Source organism: Nicotiana tabacum, chromosome 3 (genome assembly GCF_000715075.1).
Source record: "Nicotiana tabacum cultivar K326 chromosome 3, ASM71507v2, whole genome shotgun sequence".
NCBI lineage: Eukaryota > Viridiplantae > Streptophyta > Magnoliopsida > Solanales > Solanaceae > Nicotiana > Nicotiana tabacum.
In genome coordinates, this window is record NC_134082.1 from 140,722,303 (window position 1) to 140,743,890 (window position 21,588).

General features: G+C 33.5%; 2 protein-coding genes across 4 annotated transcripts; both read left to right on the forward strand.

Moving 5' to 3' along the window:
* Positions 1 to 471: 471 nt before the first annotated feature.
* LOC107815736 (thiosulfate sulfurtransferase 18-like) lies at positions 472 to 3,258 on the forward strand. 2 transcript variants are annotated; one of them, XM_016641357.2, is made up of 6 exons: positions 472 to 691; positions 829 to 912; positions 999 to 1,072; positions 2,492 to 2,562; positions 2,721 to 2,774; positions 3,016 to 3,258. In XM_016641357.2, the coding sequence occupies exons 1-6, from the start codon at positions 675 to 677 to the stop codon at positions 3,103 to 3,105; spliced, it is 390 nt and encodes a 129-aa protein (XP_016496843.2). In that variant the 5' UTR covers positions 472 to 674; the 3' UTR covers positions 3,106 to 3,258. The 2 variants fall into 2 exon arrangements, with proteins under 2 accessions (XP_016496843.2, XP_016496842.2); XM_016641356.2 differs by having other exon boundaries at positions 621 to 912.
* Positions 3,259 to 5,258: 2,000 nt separating this feature from the next.
* LOC107815735 (MLO-like protein 4) lies at positions 5,259 to 12,515 on the forward strand. 2 transcript variants are annotated; one of them, XM_016641355.2, is made up of 15 exons: positions 5,259 to 5,673; positions 5,801 to 5,858; positions 6,177 to 6,403; positions 7,048 to 7,164; positions 7,269 to 7,329; positions 7,412 to 7,518; positions 8,151 to 8,225; positions 8,787 to 8,872; positions 9,891 to 9,940; positions 10,460 to 10,500; positions 10,595 to 10,765; positions 10,901 to 10,936; positions 11,496 to 11,563; positions 11,648 to 11,708; positions 11,798 to 12,515. In XM_016641355.2, the coding sequence occupies exons 1-15, from the start codon at positions 5,554 to 5,556 to the stop codon at positions 12,113 to 12,115; spliced, it is 1,596 nt and encodes a 531-aa protein (XP_016496841.2). In that variant the 5' UTR covers positions 5,259 to 5,553; the 3' UTR covers positions 12,116 to 12,515. The 2 variants fall into 2 exon arrangements, with proteins under 2 accessions (XP_016496841.2, XP_075106089.1); XM_075249988.1 differs by having other exon boundaries at positions 5,534 to 5,673; positions 5,812 to 5,858.
* The last annotated feature ends 9,073 nt before the right edge of the window (positions 12,516 to 21,588 follow it).

The following is a 21,588-nucleotide window of genomic DNA, read 5'->3' on the forward strand; positions in this document are numbered from 1 at the left end:
TAGCAAATTGGATGGCGTTTTCGTGAAACTTTGAGTATTAAAGATTTATGCTGTAATATAATTTATAGTTGTTGGCATGTACTGTAATATAATTTAGGAGTTGAGACAGTTATAGACAAAAAAAACTTTTTGTTAGGAATATATTTTAAGATACTATATAATATTTCCTTTTCTTGTAAATTAGGATCGATATTAATGTTAAAATATTGTGGTTTCTTTTATTTAGAAATATTCTAGATTATTTACTTGCATTCAAGTTTAGTATATCCACATTAATTGTAGAATACAGTATTTTAGGAGAATATCGATTTTGGGTAATTGGTCAAAGTGGGCAACCCAACGTGGAAGACTTTGAAAATGGGCAACCCATTTGCTCATATGCAGCAGTAATTCTTTTAACGTAAGGTACACGCACCAAAAGGCACAAATCTAAGTGCTTAAATATTAATTGCTTATCTTGCGGCTAAACTCGAAAACAATATACGGAACAAATAAAGTACGAAACCATCTCTATCACATTAGAATAGATCCATCGGTTTTCCTCTTCCTGCCAATTTTTCGTTCTCAAAACAATCGAACCGCCAATAGATCTCCTCTGATCCAGTAGCAACATTTGCAGTAAAATTTCACTTTCGAAGAGAAGAGATCTTATATAAGTACAACTTCCATTTGTCATGGCCAGTCAACCCTGGTACATTAAACACACAAATCATAATACTACTGCAATAGGCAAAGATATATTCTAGGTTGTTCTATTATGGGTACTGTTTTATGGAATAGTCTTCTTTCTCTTGTTGTTCTTTTTCTAGTTCTGCTTCTGTTTTGTAGCTCAGGAGCAGATCAGGTAGTTACTGTAGATGTTCATGCAGCTCGTCATCTCCTCCGTTCTGGCCACCGTTATCTTGATGTTAGGTAGAATCTAGCACAAATAAGGTTTCTTTTTTATTCAATATGCAATTCAATCAGATTTCTGATTTGGGTTTCATGCAATTGAACAGGACAGAAGAAGAATTCAAGAAAGAACATGTAGAGAACTCTGAGAATATTCCCTATATGTTTAATACTCCCCAAGGTCTCCCTTTTCTGATTCTTTCAGTTATTATTTGAGACTTATAGCCCGTTTGGCCAGGTCATAAAAATAAACTTATTTTGAGAAGTGTTTTTCTCAAAAGTATCGGTAAGAAGTAGTTCGTATTTGACTAGTTAATTTGAAAAGCACTTCTGAGCAACAATTAGTATTTGATCAAGCTTTTAAAAATTAGTTCTAAATGTATTTTTCTCAAAAATATTTTTTTAAAAAGTGCTTTTGGAGAGAAGCTATTTTTTTCTGTTTCTCCAAAACTGCTTCTGCTTTTCTCAAAAATATTTTTTTTTCTTCCAAAAGATTGGCCAAACATTACAACTTTGAAAAAAATACTTATTTGGAGAAGCTTAGCCAAATATGCTATTTGTCTCTTTTAGGCCTCATTTGGCCAAACAGATCTCAGATATTAAGTACGTTTATTTTTAAAGTCTGAATCTTAATCATTTAGTTTTTTTTTTTTTTTTTACTTCACACCCATTTAATGAGTCTTAATAGGTATGTATGATTAAGATCTATAATAAAGACATAATTTCATTAAGATGATATCGTCCACATTAATCATTAATTGCCACAATCGCCTACCATTATCAACTATTACCATGCCATCCACCACCGCTATACTCAACTACCACCACCACTATACTCAACTACCACCACCACTACCTCCCCAATCATAGCCGCCACCATTAACGACAACCATCACCCAGAATCCCCACTACCCCGCCACCATCATTCTCAACCACAACCATATCCACAAACTCATCCACCTCAACTATTACAACTAACCATCTGATTACCATCAACAACCATAGCCGGCACTGCCCACCATTATAAACTACCACCACCTTCTTCAATCACAACCACACACCATCACACACCCACAATTATTAATTATTACCACCTACCACTATCATTTTCAGCCATAATCGTCATCATTATCAATTACCACTAGCTATTACTCAGAACCACCACCATCAATCAAAACCATCACCATCAACTAAAACTACCACCAACCACCGCCTCTAGTCGGCATTCACAAGCACCGTCGTTAGCCATCACCACCACTAACTACCAAATTTTAAAATATATATATATTTTATTGATAGAATATTAAATAATTATTATTTTATTTGAATTTTATGTTTATTAGTTTTCAAATAAAGATAAATTTTATACATTCAAATGTTAAAAACAAACAGTCTTAATCATTTAGTTTTCAGATCTTAATACACATTTTAATATTCAGATATGTATTCAAATTCAGATGTATTAATTCACATATTGATATTCAGATGTGTATTCAGATCTGGACGTATTAATCTTTTAAAAAAACAAATGATGCATTAGTCTCTATCAACTCATTAATGTCTGTATAGATAATGATGTTTCGAATTTTGGTAATTTTAGGTAGGGTGAAGAATCCAAAATTTATGGAGCAAGTATCTGCCGCTTTCGGCAAGGAAGAAAAGCTAGTTGTGGTAAATCAAACTGAATTTGTCACCTTTCTTATAATTGATCGATATTATTCAACAACGTGCCCATTAAGACCTTAATTTCTCTCGGAAGGTTTTGTTAGTTAGTATTTGAAAGAGAGAATATTCTGTAATTTGACGGGGGTAAGCTTTCTGTCGTGTAGGGATGTCAAAGTGGTGTGAGGTCACTGTACGCAACTACTGATCTTCTTACTGTTGTAAGTTGAATTGTCTCTCTCTCTCTGATTATTAGAAAGACTTTACCAGCATATTTACTTTCCGGAAAAGAACCTGGATTTGGTAAATGATTTAACTTATTTACAATGAGATCTACAATTTTAACGGCTTGTAGCAGGTTAATTACACCTTTTTAGGCTACAATTCTAGGCTTACTAGATTGTTACATGGTTCCAAATACTGATAACATATTCAAATTAACACTAATGATGAACTTGGCAGGAATTCAAGCATGTAAGCAACATGGGAGGGGGATATCAGGCTTGGGTGGAGAGTGGGTTTGCTGTAAACAAACCACAAGATGAACTTTGATCACTCGGTCTTCTCTTGTTGCAGCAGTTGCGCTAGCTATCAAGATATCTTAACCACGAAAGAATAAGTTTTCATTGAAATCACTAGTATATTCTCTGTATTTGACGCTCATTGTAAAACAAAAATATTGCAATAAAGTCTCTGATTTTGACATCTGCATTTTTTTTCGTTGCGGTCCCTAAAATGTACTTAGTATTTTACTCAAGACAAATTGCAAATAGATGAGAAACCAATTGAAATAGAAGAAAGCTTACTTATTGAATGATGTAAAATAGGAGGTAAGCTGCTGGGCGGCTAGGTAGGAGGTCGATGGATGTTTGTTAATGGCAGCTGGCTAAGAGAATTAGTCAAAATACTTTATTCTATATTAAAAAAAAAAATTAACTTTTACCAATCAGAGCTCCAACTACTGAGCTGTTCAGCAACCCTTTGATTCTCAACTGCCAAATGGGCCACCCCTACGCTTTGAATGGAAGCTTAAATTCTTTTTCCTATAGTGTAATGTCCTAATCAACTTGTGCACTTCTATATTTATTGGGCTACCCAATACCGGTTACCTTCACTACCATCATTACTGAATAATAGCTTGTTTGACAAAGCTGTAAAAATCATATTTTGAGAAATGTTTTTTTTTCAAAAGTGCTTTTCTCAAAATTACTTTTGGTGAGAAACAGTTTGTGTTTGACTAATTAGTTTGAAAAACACTTCTGAGCAGCAATTGGTGTTTGACCAAACTTTAAATAATTGTTTCTAAGTGTATTTTTCTCAAAAGTGCTTCTCAAAAAAGTGCTTTTAGAGAGAAACTATTTTTTCTGCTTCTCCAAAACTGTTTATGCTTCTCCTCAAAAGCACTTTTTTTCCTTCCAAAAGCTTGGCCAAACACCTCAAGTTTTGGCAAAAAGTGTTTTTGGCCAAAAAGAAGCTTGGCCAAATAGGCTATAACTCCTTTCACTAATAATACTTCCTCCCTTCTATAATAAGTGACTATTTGATTTTTGGCACGCCCTTAAAAAAATACGAACTCCTACCGAAAAAAATATGTATTCACTATATTACGTTTAATTAAAATTTGCATATTGTTACCCTGTCACATTGAGATATGTAAATAAGGGTAGAAAAATAAAAATAATTCTTTCTTGATTATGTAAAAAGACACTTATTTTGGACAAAAAAAAAACAAAAGAGTCACTTATTATGAACGGAGGAACTCAAGGGCGGATTTAGGGGGGCGGAAGGGGTTCACCCGAACTCTCTTCGTCGATATATTAAGTTTTGAATCCCTTTAATACAACCCAAAAGTATAGCTTAGTGATCAAGGGGTTCAAAACATTTGTAAGACTATAGTTTCCATTTTTTTTTTAACCTTTTCCTTTTTGAATCCTCTTCGCGCGGAGATCCTGCCTCCGCCGCCGAGGAAGTATTAACTTTGTGAATCAAAACTTAGGTAAATAAAAAGAAATCTAGCTATATAATTTTTAATTTCTGCTAGGATCGAGGCAAAGCTTGCAATATAACTTCCAGAACTGAAAAAACATTATGGCGACAGAACCAGCAATAAGCCCCAATAAATAGGCCTAAGGAGCATGTGGAAAATTCAGATAGTTCACAATTCCTAAAAATGACAGGCAAAGATAGAAAAACTGACCGACACACATTTTTTGTATAAAAAGAACAATGTCAGAACTTTTTTTATTTGGTTCAATTACAGATGAAATTGTACCTCTTACAAAAATTTGAGCTTTGATGCTGCAATAAATCGTGTATTCTGTTTTAGTATAGATTTCTATATGGTCCTTCACAAATAGGCTGATCTGAGACTTCAATTCCACAACTTCAAAGCTTTAACAATTAAACCTGTGACACCTTGAAAAGGCTGATAGCAATTAAAGGTTGATTATTGATATGATGCATTTGTTACTCCATTTTCGGAAGAACATAGAAACCAACCTCCCCAACAATACGACAAGTCTTTAGTCAAGAGAGAGATTACGTCAAAAAAAGCACAAAGTTTACAGTCTAAATATAAGATTAGGTCAAAGTAACCACAAGGCACAAGTGCATTAATGAAGTGGTAGAAACAGCAACTACGACAACATAGGTGGGTGAGCATTTAGAGCAGAACAAGGATGCGTGAGGTTGCCAGTTGGTTGTACAACATACTGACAAAAGATTTGCATCAGGCATTTCCACATGGGACCATTATGCTTTCCTAGTTTCCAACACCCCACGCTCTAAGTTGATGTTCGTTGCCTATGAACCAAAATCAGCTGACCAATTGGTGATCTTATTAATGGCAGTCTTTGCTCAGTGCTGAAGCTTCTGCACTTGAAACAAGTTCCATCTTTCTGCATTAGATTTTCCCAAAAACTTTGATAATCCACCCAAAGACGTGATTAAGGTTGATGCAGTCTTTACTGTGGATTTTAAGGTTGTTGAATATTAGTCAAGATGGAGAAATTGGAAGAAGCATCGTTTGCTGAAACACCAACATGGGCCGTAGCGACAGTCGTCACAGTTTTGGTGAGCATTGGTTTCTTAATCCATAGCAGTTTGAACAAGTTTGGAAAGGTAAAAGAAAAAAACCATTTCTTATTATTCTATTTTCGAGCTCTGCAATATATTTCTTTGGGGTGGATTATATGTTGAGCTCTATGCATTTGTTTGAATTCTCTAAATTTGTAATTTGTTCCTGCAGTGGTTGCACAGGACGAAAAGGAAACCTCTTTATGCTGCGCTAGAGAAAATCAAGGAAGGTAAGCCACCTGCTATCTGTATATTGAGCCTTTCGTGATTATTGGCACTCTTGCAGTGGTGGATGTAGAAGGTTTCTGTGAGTTCGGTAGAACACAGGATTGTTTACTCTAACGGTCTAACCCTGTAGATGTGTGTGAAATATACTAGAAAAAATTAGAGTTCAATGTACTGATCACTGGTTTTGATTCTTCTAAAGGCTGCTTGCTCTTTTGAGCTTAACGTTTAAGAATAGGGAGTAAATCATTATTTCCCATTTAAGATGCTTAATGAACTCTTTTGTTTTCATTTTCCTCTTCCTCCTTTTTGGCTGCAAGCAGAGCTTATGGTTTTTGGACTGCTATCACTGCTAATGGGTCATTGGATCATTTATGTTGCAAAGATTTGTGTCAAGTCATCAGCCTTGAGCAGCCACTTCTATCCATGTTCTCCGCCAAGAAACAAGAGCGAATCAGCAATTACGCGATTTGTTTTATCAGGTTCTTCATACTTGAATTCAAGTTCAAGGCTGCTTTTAAGCAGCAGGAATGAAGATCTTTGTCCTGAGGTGCCAAGCAAGAATATTCTACTCAATTTTATTTGACCCCCCCCCCCCCCCCCCGCCCAAAAAAAAAAAAAAACAATTTTCCATTCTGTGACTTTTTACCTTAAACATTGTTTGATCCGAATTTCCATGAGTAAATTTTGGTCGATCTTCACGAGCTATCATCTACAAGGATAGTCTGTAAACAACTTCGGAATCCCTATTCTATTGTTGAAAGCTAACATTTGCCCCGTTAGATTATTCAACTGGAAAGTAACAACCTTATAGCCAAGCAAATTCCTGAATGTGGCACAATTAATATTGAAATGTTTTCTTTCATTGAAAATCCATGATTTTACTATATTTTGTACTCATAGGTTAGTAGATTGGAGGAGTTAAGAAGCCTAAACTTTTGTAAATCAAAAGTTTAAGGTGTGTAGAACTTGAAAATAGGACTATTTTTAACAAAGATTCCTCAGGGCTCTCTACCTGGTACAAAAAGTGAAGCTTGTCTTGATGATGGAACTATGAAGTTCTCTCACATTTTGCATTGCTTCATATAGATCACTTTGCAAGTTTCAAATTGTTTTAGTTGTTGTCTTTAATTAAGTGGCCAGTACTAATACTGGCTCCACATGAGCAGAGAACACTCATGTTAGTTTTGCCAGGGTCTCCAATCGTTTGCTTCAAAGGAGAGCCTGGAGCAGCTCCATCGTTTATTGCTTGTCCTCGGTGTTAGCCATGTGTCTTATAGCTTTTTCGCCATCGCCCTGGCAATGATCAAGGTTGGCTGATCTTCTTCCCGATTAACCTCTGATGACATCTTAGAACTTTCTTTCTACATCCATCAAACGCCATGAATTAGAACTTTCTTTCCACAACCATGCAGATATATAGCTGGAGAACATGGGAAAACTATGCCAAGTCAATGGCTCTTCAAAGATTGGAAGGTGCAAAAATTTCCAGCAGTACTACTATTCTTCATACTTTATTTATAAATTCCAGAATAATTACTTGCAAGTTTAACCTTAGGTTCTGAAGAAGCTGTCCCAAACAACAGGAGAATGGGGCGTATATCAACTTTTACTTTTCACCACACTGCTCACCCATGGAGCCAGCACAGGGCTCTTGTTTGGCTGGTATTTTCACATAAAATCTTGTGTTTCTGGTTGAGTGGATACTTGTTATGTGGTGTTCTTATGCTATCTCAACTTAAGAGGAATAGTATTAGCCCAATGATGTTATAAACAGGTGGCTGAGTACAGGTGAATACTAGATGTCCCAACTCATGTAGATCTAGTCATCAACACAATGCGTCCTGAATCTATTTGAAAGATAAGACATCTGTGTACATTGTTCTGGGCAATGGAGTGGCATGGAAAAGACTTACATACATACCTTAAGATGATAAAACTCTAAAATGCAATAGAGAATAACAAATTCAAGTGCCTTTTGCAGCTAAAGCTATGATCTAGAGTGGTACTGATCATGATCTACAATGCCATTTGGTTTATTCAATGACTATTCAAACTGCCGTTGGTCACACAGGAGTCATAAATCTTAACGACATTGTAAAACTATAAACTTAGCTGCATCATTTGTTGTGAGCTTTAATTCATGTATTCAGATTGAATTATTGTAAACAATTGCATCTTAAACTTCATGTTCTGATAAATTGTTCATCTTCATACTTTAATCTTCTCTACCTCTTGGCATGTGCTGCGATGAGTTCAAGCAATTAAAAATAATTTATTCAAAGTTCTCCTTTTAGCTTTGTTTCAGCCGCCAGTTCTGGAGTTCTATAAATGAAGCTGACTACATGGCGTTGCGCCTGGGTTTTATTACTGTAAGTCTTGTATTGTTTTCCTCTACAACTGAAATATCTTCCTCAATGATCATTGAGGTGGAAGGTGAAGAGTGACTTTCTAAGTCACACTGGCCTATTAATGCTATTTCCATTTTTTAAATAGTAATTTGTTTATTAAATCAGTTCCTTATTCATATTTGGGTTTTGGTTATTTTATGAAAACACTTTCTAACTAATAACCACTGAAGATAATATTCACTTACATAGATGATGTGAATCAGTTAAGAATAGAAACCAAGTAGGCCCTATTTTAGGTACTTCTGTGTAGTTCATGGATTAAGTTCTTGTCAATGCCTTGTTAAGTTAACAGCTAAGATGAGTAGGTCAGATTAATTGATAATAGAAGCATGCACTAACCATGAAGCAGAGGGTCCACTTTCTCGAACTACATTGTGACTTTTCCAGTATTGGTCTAACCTTCCAAACGAATTTGCTGTGGGTGCTTGGATGGGAACATGAACCACGACTAGCACCTCTCTATATTCCTATACTAGAATGGAGCAGCAATCTTATGTCTCTATATTCATTTTGTTTTTGCAGACTCATCAGCTGCCATTAACTTATGATTTCCATAAGTATATGCTTCGAAGCATGGAGGAAGAATTTCGTGATATTGTTGGTATTAGGTACAATGGCATATCAGTTTGAAGGTTATTTTTTCGGATTGACATAACTTCTGCATCATAATAAACTATTTGCTACTCCATCTCCGTCTTCCACATTATGAATTATACTATAAGATGGCAGACTATCAATAACTTCATAGAGAATTTCTGCAGTTTAAATTATTTATGTTCATGTTTTATTATCGGCATTCCATGTTTCCCCTCAATAGCTCTGGTAATCATGTTCGGACACCAGTAAAGACGTTAAGATTGACTGCTTAATTAGCTTGTCTTAGCTTCTCCAGTTTTATGATCTAGACCTCTCTTGTATCACTAATAAAGAACACAAGTTTCAGACTGAGTATTACCATGTGTTGGTTCTTTGACTTGCATCTTACTCACCAGAATCTTGCACCACATACGGCCTTCTTCTTACCAGAACCTTGCACTACGTATTACCTTCTTTAAATAAAAGTCTGGACATATTACTATTAGAATTAGATAAGCTTTCAAAAAGTGATACAATTACTGAAATATAGCTGTTAATTCATAGGACGTCGCATCAATATTAAACTTTCAAAAGTACAGCTCTTTTTTATATTAGCTTGAATTCTTGGAGGGCAGGCAAGTTTCTATCTAAGAATATGGGTCAATTTTTTTTTGACGGATAAAAAAAGGGAAGTAGTCAAGTTTTGCTAAGGGATATGTCCAGACTTTTATTAAAAATAGCTACACCACTTGAACTATCCTAATTACTTAGCTATTCCTTGGTGTGTGTTCCTGGCTGATGGCAATCAACACTTCACGCTTTTCCTTTCTCTAGGCATGGTTTGTTGTTGATGCCCAATTATGTTGTGACTATAGACAACACCTGACATATTTGTCCCTCTGAAGACTAAATACAACATTTCATAAACTGTAAGATATCATGGTTACGACAAAAGTCTAAGATTTTTCTCTTTTTTTCTTTCTTCTATTGCAGTATTCCACTATGGATTATTCATCTAAAATAATCCTTTTGATTCTTCTTTGGTTGCAGTGTTCCACTATGGATTTTCGTCATACTTTGTGTATTTTTAAGCTTTCACGGTAATTTATCCTCTAGATATTCTCTGAAATTTCTGCTTCAGCATGTATTATTGATCTAACAGATAATTTTATCAAATTTTCTTTTAGTTCTAACTACTTTAATGGAAATAATAGATTGAGGAGGTCGCTTAACGAGCTACTTTACAACTTCAGACTTGCTTAGATTCAGTTTGTTTTGCTACTTCAGCATCACAAAATCCCTAATTGCTTAGCATTTGAAAGTAAAAATCCAGCAACAAAAAGGATATGAAAGTCATTGCAACTAGATTACTTTGATCAACAAAAGACAATAAAGAGGATGTTATAAAAGCACATTTATACTTTTATTGAATTGTTTCCTGATCGTATCCCTTCTTTAGAGTAGTAGAAGAGGAACCAGGAAAGATTAATATGTAAATGAAGCAAAAGGCCAAAATGTGTAGTAGGTTTACTGTTGATTTCTTTTTGAATCCTTGCCGTTCTATTGTTCATTTAGTTCTTTCAAAAAGATGATGGATAATTTTGATGATCGTTGTCCAGGCACTAATATCTACTTCTGGATCTCCTTCTTTCCTGCTATTGTATGTCCTTGTTATTTTCTGTTCTCTTTTTGCTTCAGAAGCATAATTCAATTATCATTCAATTTCTGACCTTTTCGAAAATTGTTTTTGGAAGTTAATCCTTCTGGTTGGTACCAAGCTTCACCATGTGGTGGTTAAGCTGGCAGTTGAAATCATGGATAGCAGTCCACGGGAAGGATTTCATCAGTTTAACCTCAGAGATGAGCTATTCTGGTTTGGGAAGCCTAGGCTTCTGCTGCGGATAATACAATTTATATCATTCCAGGTATGCAAAATAACATAAATATTATCCTCAAATTCAAAAGACTTAACAAGAGTAGGCGTTAATTAAATTTAGGTCAATGATATAGCTGCCTCATATATGACTTATTGATTGCTCTTCTGGGTGAATCATATGCAGAACGCATTTGAGATGGCAGCATACATTTGGTCACTGGTAAGAACTTGGGAACTTAGTTTTCTGATTGAGGTAGAGTTGCTTATAATGAAATAAAATAATTTTGTCTTATTGTCAATGGGAAGAAGTAGAGTTGCTTATGAGGAAACGTTGTTCCTATGGGCTGCTGCAGACAGTAATTAGGTATATTTTCCCTTTTGTAGCCAATAGATGTAAGTTCCGGGTACTGATTGTTATTCACAGACCCTCCATTGACTGCATATCGTTGGGTGATCAGAGCGAGTAACATCTTCTGCCTTGTGTTTATCTTGTTTTACACTCTTGGTAGTTTTGCCTTTTGGAAGCCTCTACATAACTTCTACAAGTCTAAAGATCACATTTATTTAACTTTTCAACTCTTAAAGCAAACTACAAAGTTATATTGAGCTACGAGTCAGAAAATATGAGAGAGAGAGCAAACTAGAGGCTTTCATATGTGGTTTGTGTCTGTTTTATATTTTCACCTAATACTTAGAAAAGGCAAAAGCGATAATTTTCTTATGCAGTGATACAAAATTCTCTCCATAGGGGCTAACCCTGATTTCCTTTTCTGGTGCAGTGGGAAATTAAGGGATCATCGTGTTTCACAGAAAATCAAACCTTTCTCGTGATTCGCTTGTCATTTGGGTACCTATCTTTGTCTCATTTTCTTGTTAACTTGTTGCTGAATACACTCATTGTGGCATGACCCGTGTTAACTTGTCGCTGCAGGGTTATTTCTCAATTCTGGTGTAGCTTTGTCACATTTCCACTCTATGTTATTGTTGCTCAGGTAACTAAAAAACACTATGTAATCTCTTTCTTTTGTCCTTGGTTATATATCCTTCTGCATTATTCCTTGAGTCATCGATGATCGAGCAGATGGGTTCCAGATACAAGAAGACAATTGTTTCAGAGAATGTTAGGAAGTCGCTACATGGATGGCGACACAAGGTGAAAACCAGACTCGAGGGTTCAATTGTTAATCCAGAAAGATTATTAGTGACCACATCATTAGACTCAGTGGAGGATGAGACAGATCAAATTCATAGCATTGCTACCAACAGCATAGCGGGATGCTCCCCATTGTTCGAAAATACCAGGGTCTCAAACCAACAAATCGCTTTTGAGCAAAATTGCACGAATGAAATCTCAGAATGTGATGATGAGTTACATGTTCCATTTTCTCCTCGAAATTGAGGAGAGGTTTGGTGAAAAATATGACGATGGATCAAACAATGACAATATAATTTCGTGTAATGGGGGAGAGGATTACAAGGTGGAATCAAACTTTTACTAACTAGTTTCTCGACTTAGTACATGATTTTATAAAATAATATCAATATTGCCAAAACTAAAGCTTTAATGAGTAAATAATTATACATGAAATAAAGCACAAATTTTTATAAATGGTCAATATGGATCAGCGTATGATAACTTGTTTGTCAAGCTAAGGTTAACATGATTGGATATTGGATGAACATGAAGATCAACAATCAATGTTTGATTTAGATACATGTGACTTTCTTTTATATTTATTTTGTTTTTATAAAGTACACACATGTAATGAAGTGTATTTCACCTAATAATTTTCTATAGACAATATTCATAGTATATATTCCTTTCGATCATTTTGTTTTCTCTATTATGACCGGAGCTCTTGTAATCAACATAAAACATGCATCTACTTGATCAATCACTACAATAGAAGTCTCCCTTATATATATGAACCTTCTCCCCAAGTGAAAGAAAATGTAGATCATCATATTAGTGGGCTTTAATCTGCTCAAGTAACAAAGAGTGTACAAACACACAAGCAAAAACTTTTGTTGTTATTGAAAAATCTATTATGACACACAAATTAGGCAACGATTGAACCTCCAAGGCTAACACACGCATCTCAGCTGAAACAAGAATCATATTGCCCATGATTTTTCAACTCAAGGTAGCCGTTACCACAAAATATATTACAAGAAAGATGTCTAAATAAAACATCAAGTTACTTTATGATCTCAAAATGACAAAAGGCATTCAAGTATAACTATGATTCTTTCAAATTGTATACTTTATATTATTTTAGTACACATGAACGTAAATTTCACATATGTATGCACCTATAACATATGTATTACCAACTAATATGCATTTTGGCAAAAGAATAAAAACTATACCTTAAAGGATATGCTTTTCCTAATCATAACAACATGCACAATACATATTTTGATTCAGCAGTTCATATAAAATGACTACTCTATCCTTCAGAGAATTAAATTTCATGAAAAACTACATAGGATAAAATAAAGTAGTAAACAGTTAATAAATGAAGTTAAGAAAAGTAGAACCCGATATATGTTTGTCTCTTTCTTCCCACGCCATACATCGAAGCCATCTTCGTTCTCGCATCATATTCATATCGAAACACAACATAAATTAGTTTCTATAAGACTCGAAAAATACAGTAAACATGTTAGTATAATTCAATGTACACATTTTAAAAATCAGAAAAGAAGTTGTAAATTCATGGTCTATCACATGAGAAAAGAAAGCATATGGTATCAAATAAAATGGAAGAAAAGAGACATATTGCTACTCTTCTGAGCCCGTGTACTATTGCAACCGCTTCTTAATATATTTTTTTTTCCATCACCGCTTCTTCATATAGAGATCATTTTTGGTTTTATCAGATGCCTGAGAATAGTTCACTGTTCAATTTAAAGTCCATCTTTCTATTACTCTAACAATACTGGCTGCATGTGTAGAGAAGTGATGTATCACTGATCACTCGATGAGACAAACTTGTTAGAGAGCATTGAAATTATTTTTCCAATTCAGAACCGTTCCAAGCATTTTCTTGCATTATTTTAATTTAATTTATTATGGTTCCTCCATTCTAACCCAATGAATTAAAGTTCTTCTTTTTATTATTTGTTGAACATTTTCCTTGATTCAACACTTTGATATTGGCGTTAGTGGCGGAGGCAGGATTTTGGTTCAAAAAAGAAAAACGTTTAAGAAGATTGTAGTTAGTGGGAATTGAATCAATGACCTTACAAAGGTTTTGATCCCTTGACCACTAAGCTATGCTTTTGGGCTGTGTCAAGGAGATTCAAAACATAATATATAGAGGTAAAAAACAGATTTCGCCTTATATATACAGCGTAATTTTTCGGTGAAGGGATTCGGGTGAACACCCTTTCGCCCCTGGTTGTCGCTTTAATCCCAAGATTTTCTTTCCTCCATTGATTTGCTTTCTAGTTTCCATTATCCTAAAGGAAGAAATCAAAAGATAAAAAGAATGAAAAGAATAAAAGGAAAACATGTTAGAAACGTTACTGGAACGTCCCCATAATCTTGGAGGAGTTTCAAGTATTCTGGATGTATTATATTTGTAGTATTTTGTCTCCACATTTGTGCTTTTGTTGTTTAAAGGAAAATAAAGCACATGACACGCAAAATATGGAACAGAAATGCCTCTTTCAATTTAGATATCATACCAAATCGTCGCCTTGAGGAAATGGCAACATCCTTGACAAAGTTGCAGCACGTATCACATATTTGCCAATGGCCATGTAGTTGGTTCTAAACTTTGCCAACCGTCACACCTCATCGTTATGTTTTTTCAAGGTTCTGTTTGTTAAATTGTTTTATAAGTAGAATATTTACGTATATGGTGAAAAAAGAAGTATATATATATATATATATATATATGTAAGAAGAATATTTTAGTAATTCCTCTTTTAATTTTTGAGGTTCCCACTTTTATAATAATAATATAGATAGATATGTTTTTGCTTTCACCATTTATGGAACAAAACTTCTCCTTATTAATATTGAAGAATGAAAGATACTTTATTATAAGAATAACATCAGAATTGGACAAGCAAGGAAGTGAAATTGTAGATTGTTACGAATTGTTCGGAATTCTTTCTATCCCGAGATGGCAAGAACATACCTAGATTTCCGTTGTTACCTTTGTTCCACAAATCACAATGACGTCAACTTTCCGCGAAAATTTTCGTTCACTATATTTTTCTGTTTCTTGATAAAATTTCAACTAATCGAACATTAGAACTACTCTTCTTCTTCTCGTTTGGATTATATCTATGTGATTTGTGAAAGGAATAGTCGAAGGCCTATAAAGGAAAGTAGCAACGGTTGGAAACAAAATCAAAATAGGAATGTTAGTCTAAAACAATTGTGATCATTAGTAACTAATGTGAAAGATTGCAACCCTTCAAATAAGCGTGATAATTGCAACCCTTCAAATAAGCGTGATACTATATAAAAAAAAAAGATACTTAATTAATTCATAGGGGTATTTTAGTAATTCAACTTTTAAGTTTAGGGCTTCCTACTTTTATAATAATATATATATAGATTATCAATTTTTGTTACGGAATGCAATGACCTTAAAGTGATTTTTATATGGCAATTGGAAAATGACATCCTATTGGTACTTTACCATGATGAACAAAATAATTTTTTTTACATCAATGAGTAATTTTTTAGAAGAATCACTTAGTATTTGCAACATAGTATATTAATTTATAATAATTATGTGGTAAATAATGTAAAACTAAAACTAAAAACTACTAAATATATAGGAAAATAACGTTTCACTTAATTTTCTCTTCTCAATCAATCCAGACTATTAAAAGTACAAAACTTCAACGCAAAATTGGTCGACCTTTTTATCATATAAAATAAATTTTACATTTGATAAAATTAATGTTTTTAATATTTAGCTATTGTCATAGAGCTTGTGACTTGTATTACGTCGGGTTTTGGGCTATTGTATACACCTTGAGTTGTAGAGAATTTCCTTTTTTATGTGTTGTTGAGTTTTGATATTTTTAAATTACTGTTTCATTTACTTCCGCATGTTTGTTAAGTTTACCTAAACTTAGAGATTATGTACGGTCACGACATTCTACAGAGCAAAATTGAGATCCTCACAATGCAACATATAATGTTTTATTATTATGAGATGGAGAAATTTAGTGGATAAAATTTTAGTGTATGAAAATAAATCTTCCTTTGTATTGTAAGGTTTATGAAAGACGACAAAAATCATATTTTATTCTAAATTTTCTCTTTGATTATCACACTATTAAGTTAAGTGATAACATGTAATTTTTATAATACGCATTCTAAATACAATAACATCGAAAATAAAGTAATAACAAATTGTAATTAACTGGTTAACTTATATACCAACAGTATAATAAATTATTATATTGTTAGTAAGAACAAGCTTGACAACTACATACACTCATTTGAGCTTCACATTGACCTTTAACAGAAGCTGCACGGTCATGATATTTGTTACACTGAACCTGACAATCATCGTCACTTGTACAAGATCCCCAATCTTCGTGAACAAAAAGCCAACATTGCCCAGCTGTCAACTCTGCATGAGTTAAAATATTTAAATTACGAGTTGATGATTCATTAACAAAAACGATTAAAATCAAACAAAATGAAAGATTCTTTTGTTTACTTCATATTTTTCATTTTTTTCACAAATGTATTTTGCTTAATGAATTCAAGAAGTTACAAGAAAACCACTAACACCTCTAAATATTTTTTTTTTTTTTACAAAAACATAGTTTTAAACAATCCATTGGATAATGAATTTTAATGAATGATCATAATCATTAAAAATGTTTGACATTATAAATTTAATTAAAGAACATGATGAGAAGTATCGTCATTAATTTGGTAGAAATTAAAATGTTTACAGGCATAATTAATTATTTTCATTGATTAGAAAATTAAATGAGCTTTGATATTATAAATTTAGTACTAACTTTTGCTAATTAATTAAGGAAAATACCCACCTAGTGATGCAAAAGCGAAGACCATGAAAGTCATAAGGACAATGATTTGTGATGTTGTCATTTTTGGTTCACTCAAATGCATTAAAGTCACTATATGAATAAGGGGGATTAAAGAAGTATGTTTCTGAATATATTTTTATAGCAACTGTTTCATGCGTTTTTCCCATGAACCCGTTACTTGCAAAATTAAATTCTAAGCATTAAATTCTTCTAATTAATCTTCAGTTTCTTTTTTATTTAATGCCACTCGAACAATAAAGAACTATGATGATAATAAAAGAATTTTCACAAAGCACTATGGTTTAGAGTTTGATTACCATACGTAACTATAGTTTGCCTAATTACTATTTAGTGCAACAAATATAACCTGTATTCCGCAATGCGTACAACCAAGGCGAAATACAGAAATACAAAAAAATTAAGAAACAGAATGCTCACAATGAGACTCAACCTCAACACCTCCCTCTTACTAAACAGGTGTTCTAACCAACTGAGTTATGAGAGCTTATGTTGTTAGTGTTCAGTTCAAAATAATTGATCCTTGTTTCAGTACTATAAGTAAATTTGCTATAACATTCAAATATCTCTATGCATAGCAATTTTTTAAAAGTATAACTATTAATCATAAATACAATATATAAGTTAGCTACACCATATAATTTTTCCATATAAAGAATGTGAAGCAATACTGTTTTTCCTCCGAGAGTTCCGGTGTTGTGCCTTTGCAATATTTCCTTTCATTCAAAAGAGTTATTTTATTCCATTTGGAAAGAAAACAAGGTTAAAAATATTTAACAACAACTTTTTTTTAATGCTATGATGTATTGTGCTGTTTGATAGTTTTGCAAGCAAAAAGTTTACCTTTTTATCAAAATTTTGAATATATATATATAATTAAATTTATTTTTAATTTAGTTTAATATATAAAATATAGAGTAAGAATAATTATTAAATATTTTAATCCGTAAAACATATAGCTACCAAAATAATAATATTGGGTATCTAGTATATTTATTTATTGTTTATATGATGATTTGAATAATCAAAATTTATCATCCAGTATAAATTAAAAATATATTTTATAAATTACTATGTATCGAGAAGCCACCATGAAATTATAAAAACCACTTACATATGATAAAATTTCTAAGGAATTTCATCTTAATTATATTACGTAATGCCTTCATAATAGTAGAAGTCTTGTCTTGATCATCCTTTTCTTTTTTCACTTTTTCTGTTTCTGATTTTTCAAATTTTGATATTAAAATAATATATCAAACATAAAGAATGAGTTTAATTTTGAAAATAACATTTACCAATTACAAGCAAATTTTTTCAAGCAATGCAATGGGGAAAAGAAGAGAAATTTTACGATACCTAGCATGTGCATCACCTCCAAAATAGTCATACGATACAATGTCCGGGGTTTCATACCCTTAGGACCATATTTATAACCGTTACCTCAATCCGAGCAAAATCCTACTCCGCAATGCCTTTGCCGCTCAAATCGGCCTCCAAACGTCCCGAATATAGTCACAATTAACTCAATTTATTCAATACATATTATAGGAATTATGAAAATACTAATTTTCCAACAAAATTCGAAATTAACCCAAAAATCGCCCGTGAGGCCCACGTCTCGGAATCCGACAAAAGTTATAAAATATGAACGCCCATTCAACCACGAGTCCAATCATACCAAAATTACTAAATTCCAACAACAAATCGAGCTCCAAATCTTAAATTTAATGTATAGAGAATTTCTACCATTTTCAACCAAATTTACTAATTTCATGATAAAAATAACAATAGATTCATGTATTTTAACCAAAATTGAGTTAGAATCAATTACCCCAATCCATATGGTGAAAATTACCTCAACCATTGCTTCAATCCGAGCTCCATAGCTCCAAATGTGTTAAAAATGGCCGAAACTCGCATTTTGTAATCTGTCCAGGTAAGTCGCAGGTATCGAATACGACTTATAAATCGCATTTGGTAACAACGATTTGCCTCTGCCCCAGAACACAGCATTACCCGCCTTCAGTAAATCAATCATAACTTTTTGTACAAATGTCCAAATGATGAACGGTTTGAAGTGTTAGAATTAGACTCAAAGACCTTTAATTTGATAGGTTGGGCATCACATAAAACCTTATATATATGTACATATGCTCGTCCAAAGTGTGATCTTGTGCGTACTCATTTAGAATTTTAGTCTATAATGAAAATTTTCAACTTGGCTTGGACTTAGGCCTCTTCTTAGACCCCAAATCACTTAGAATGCCTCGTACACTTATTATCATATCCAATTGATATCCATCATATTAATAGTCCTCGTTCGCAGACAAAATAATATAATTAGCGCACGTCAACTTTCTTAATAGCGCTTAAGTACTTCAAATTTTTTTTTCGGGGTGTTACATTCTCCCCCACTTAGGATCATTCATCCTCGAATGAGAAGTAGAGTCCACTCCCAAATACATAACATAATTTAACCCTTTTTCCGTACACCTCCAGCTCCCAAATTTTTACTAAGTCCCAAATTTTTCAAAAATTTCGGCAGAGTCTCCTTTGTAATTGGGCCTATTCACCTGTTAGAGAATCACCAAAACCATCCTAACAACACATTCACAACTCGACAAAGCTTTACAATGTATATCAACAATATTAATCTCAATATTACATGCATTATATTATCAAAATTGATACATTGACATGAGTTGCACCTATTTGAATCGTAACACATAGAAAATACCTTTCGATCCACCATTATTGGGCTATTAAACCAAGTAAGAACATTTTCTTTCCTTAACGTTTTCGACCTTCAAAGTGGGCTCCTCGACTCATAGATTTCGTCATAATACATTTACAAAAGTGATCTTAACTCCCAGACTTATCTAACTAATATGACAAATAGATTCCCCTCATAAGCCAATTACCCATTAACTTTACCTTTAGTAGTTTCCCAATGGAATGATACACAAAGGATTTTCAACTACCTTCTTAGACATAGATACATGAAAACACAAAATACATTAGAGAAATAATAGGGAAACATCATACTCATAGTTTGGCATATTCCCTTCGGGATTTCATAAGACCCGATGTAACTACACATACTTTACTCGTATTAGAAATTCACATAACATCCTCATGGAGAAAATATTGAGAATAACCCGTTCACTTTCTTCAACGCTAAATCTCTACGCCAAACATCTGAACTAAACCTTTGTCGACCTCCAACAATTACTCTAAGATGTTCTGGTACAAAATTGATGATAAAATTTCATATCCCATATATTTGATCACGGTGTAATGCTTCTTCTTTGATATGTTTGAACCTTCAAATCACTAATTCACCTATCACACATTCATATCCAAGGGTAATCCCACGTCATCCTATACCATATAGGCCTGAGGACACCACATAACTGAAAATTACTAATTTGGCCTTAGCCCATAAACCTTGGAATCAAACTTCCAACATCCAAAAATTTCTTTTAAAGATAAGAATTTCACGTCAACACACTGTATGAATTAGAGAAAGTTGTATTAAGCTTTAACCATTGTCACACCTCCTTTTTCGCCCGCGACTCCGCAAAATGCAGCGCGGAAGGGAGTTTTTCCAATTAAAGGACAATCGAAACGAGATTTATTTATTTATTTCAGATTCGCCACTTGGGAGATTTATGGTGTCCCAAGTCACCGGTTGAATCCCGAATCGAGGAAAATATTGACTCTGTTAACAGTCTGCGCACCAGAAATTCGGATAAGGAATTCTGTTAACCCAGGAGAAGGTGTTAGGCATTCCCGAATTCCGTGGTTCTAGCACGGTCGCTCAACTGTCATATTCAGCTTGATTATCTGATATAATACATGTTGAGCATATGTGCGAATTTTAACTTTTAACCGCATTTATCATTATTATTATTTTTATCGAGAATTGCAACATCGTGAAAATATATCTCGAACCACGTCACATCAATGTACCCGTGATTATCGACATATTTCGACTCTGTTGAGATTTGGATTTGGGTCACATAAATGTGCACCCGAGTTTAAGAAAGTAAATTGTTAAAGGCGCGCCTAAAGCGACTAGCGTATCATTATTTTGGGTAAGGTCGTGAAATTTGCTAAACGACCCCGAAGTCTATACAATTATTAACCATTTATTGAGGGCCCCACAACTTGTGCGTTTTATTGGGTGAGGCTCATCTCATTTATTTTAAAAGGGCAATCCTAAAGTGACTACACTTCTATTAAGTTTGACTCTAGAATAAACGAGAAAAGTATTAATTAATTACATGCTTGACAAGTAGTTATTGGATTACAGTAGATGATAATGGTAATTTACACTCGAACTCGTAAAAATAGAGAAATGTTTCATGCCTTTATTCTATAAATGAACTACTAAATCTGAAATTACAAAAATGCATACAAGATTATCAAGATATTCAAAACAAACTAACCATTCTCCAAATTGATTTAAACTAACATTCCTAACATTGATTTAAACTATTAGAATTATCGGCTAGGAAATGGATTCGAATATTGGCCTATATGCTGCCTAACGGGATCAAATGCTGCCTCAAATACAAAAGAAAGCTAGCTATGAAATATGGCAACTAATCCCTTGATTTATTTGCTCATTCTACAAATTACATATTTAACTACCTGGAATTTGTAATTGACAAATACAAACTATAGTTTGAAAACCAAACAGTTCTAGTTAAATACAAGACTACGTCATACATTCCAGTTGAGTTATAAAACTAAACTATATAAATACTTGTCACGTGTCTTATTAAACTATAGATACAACACTAATTC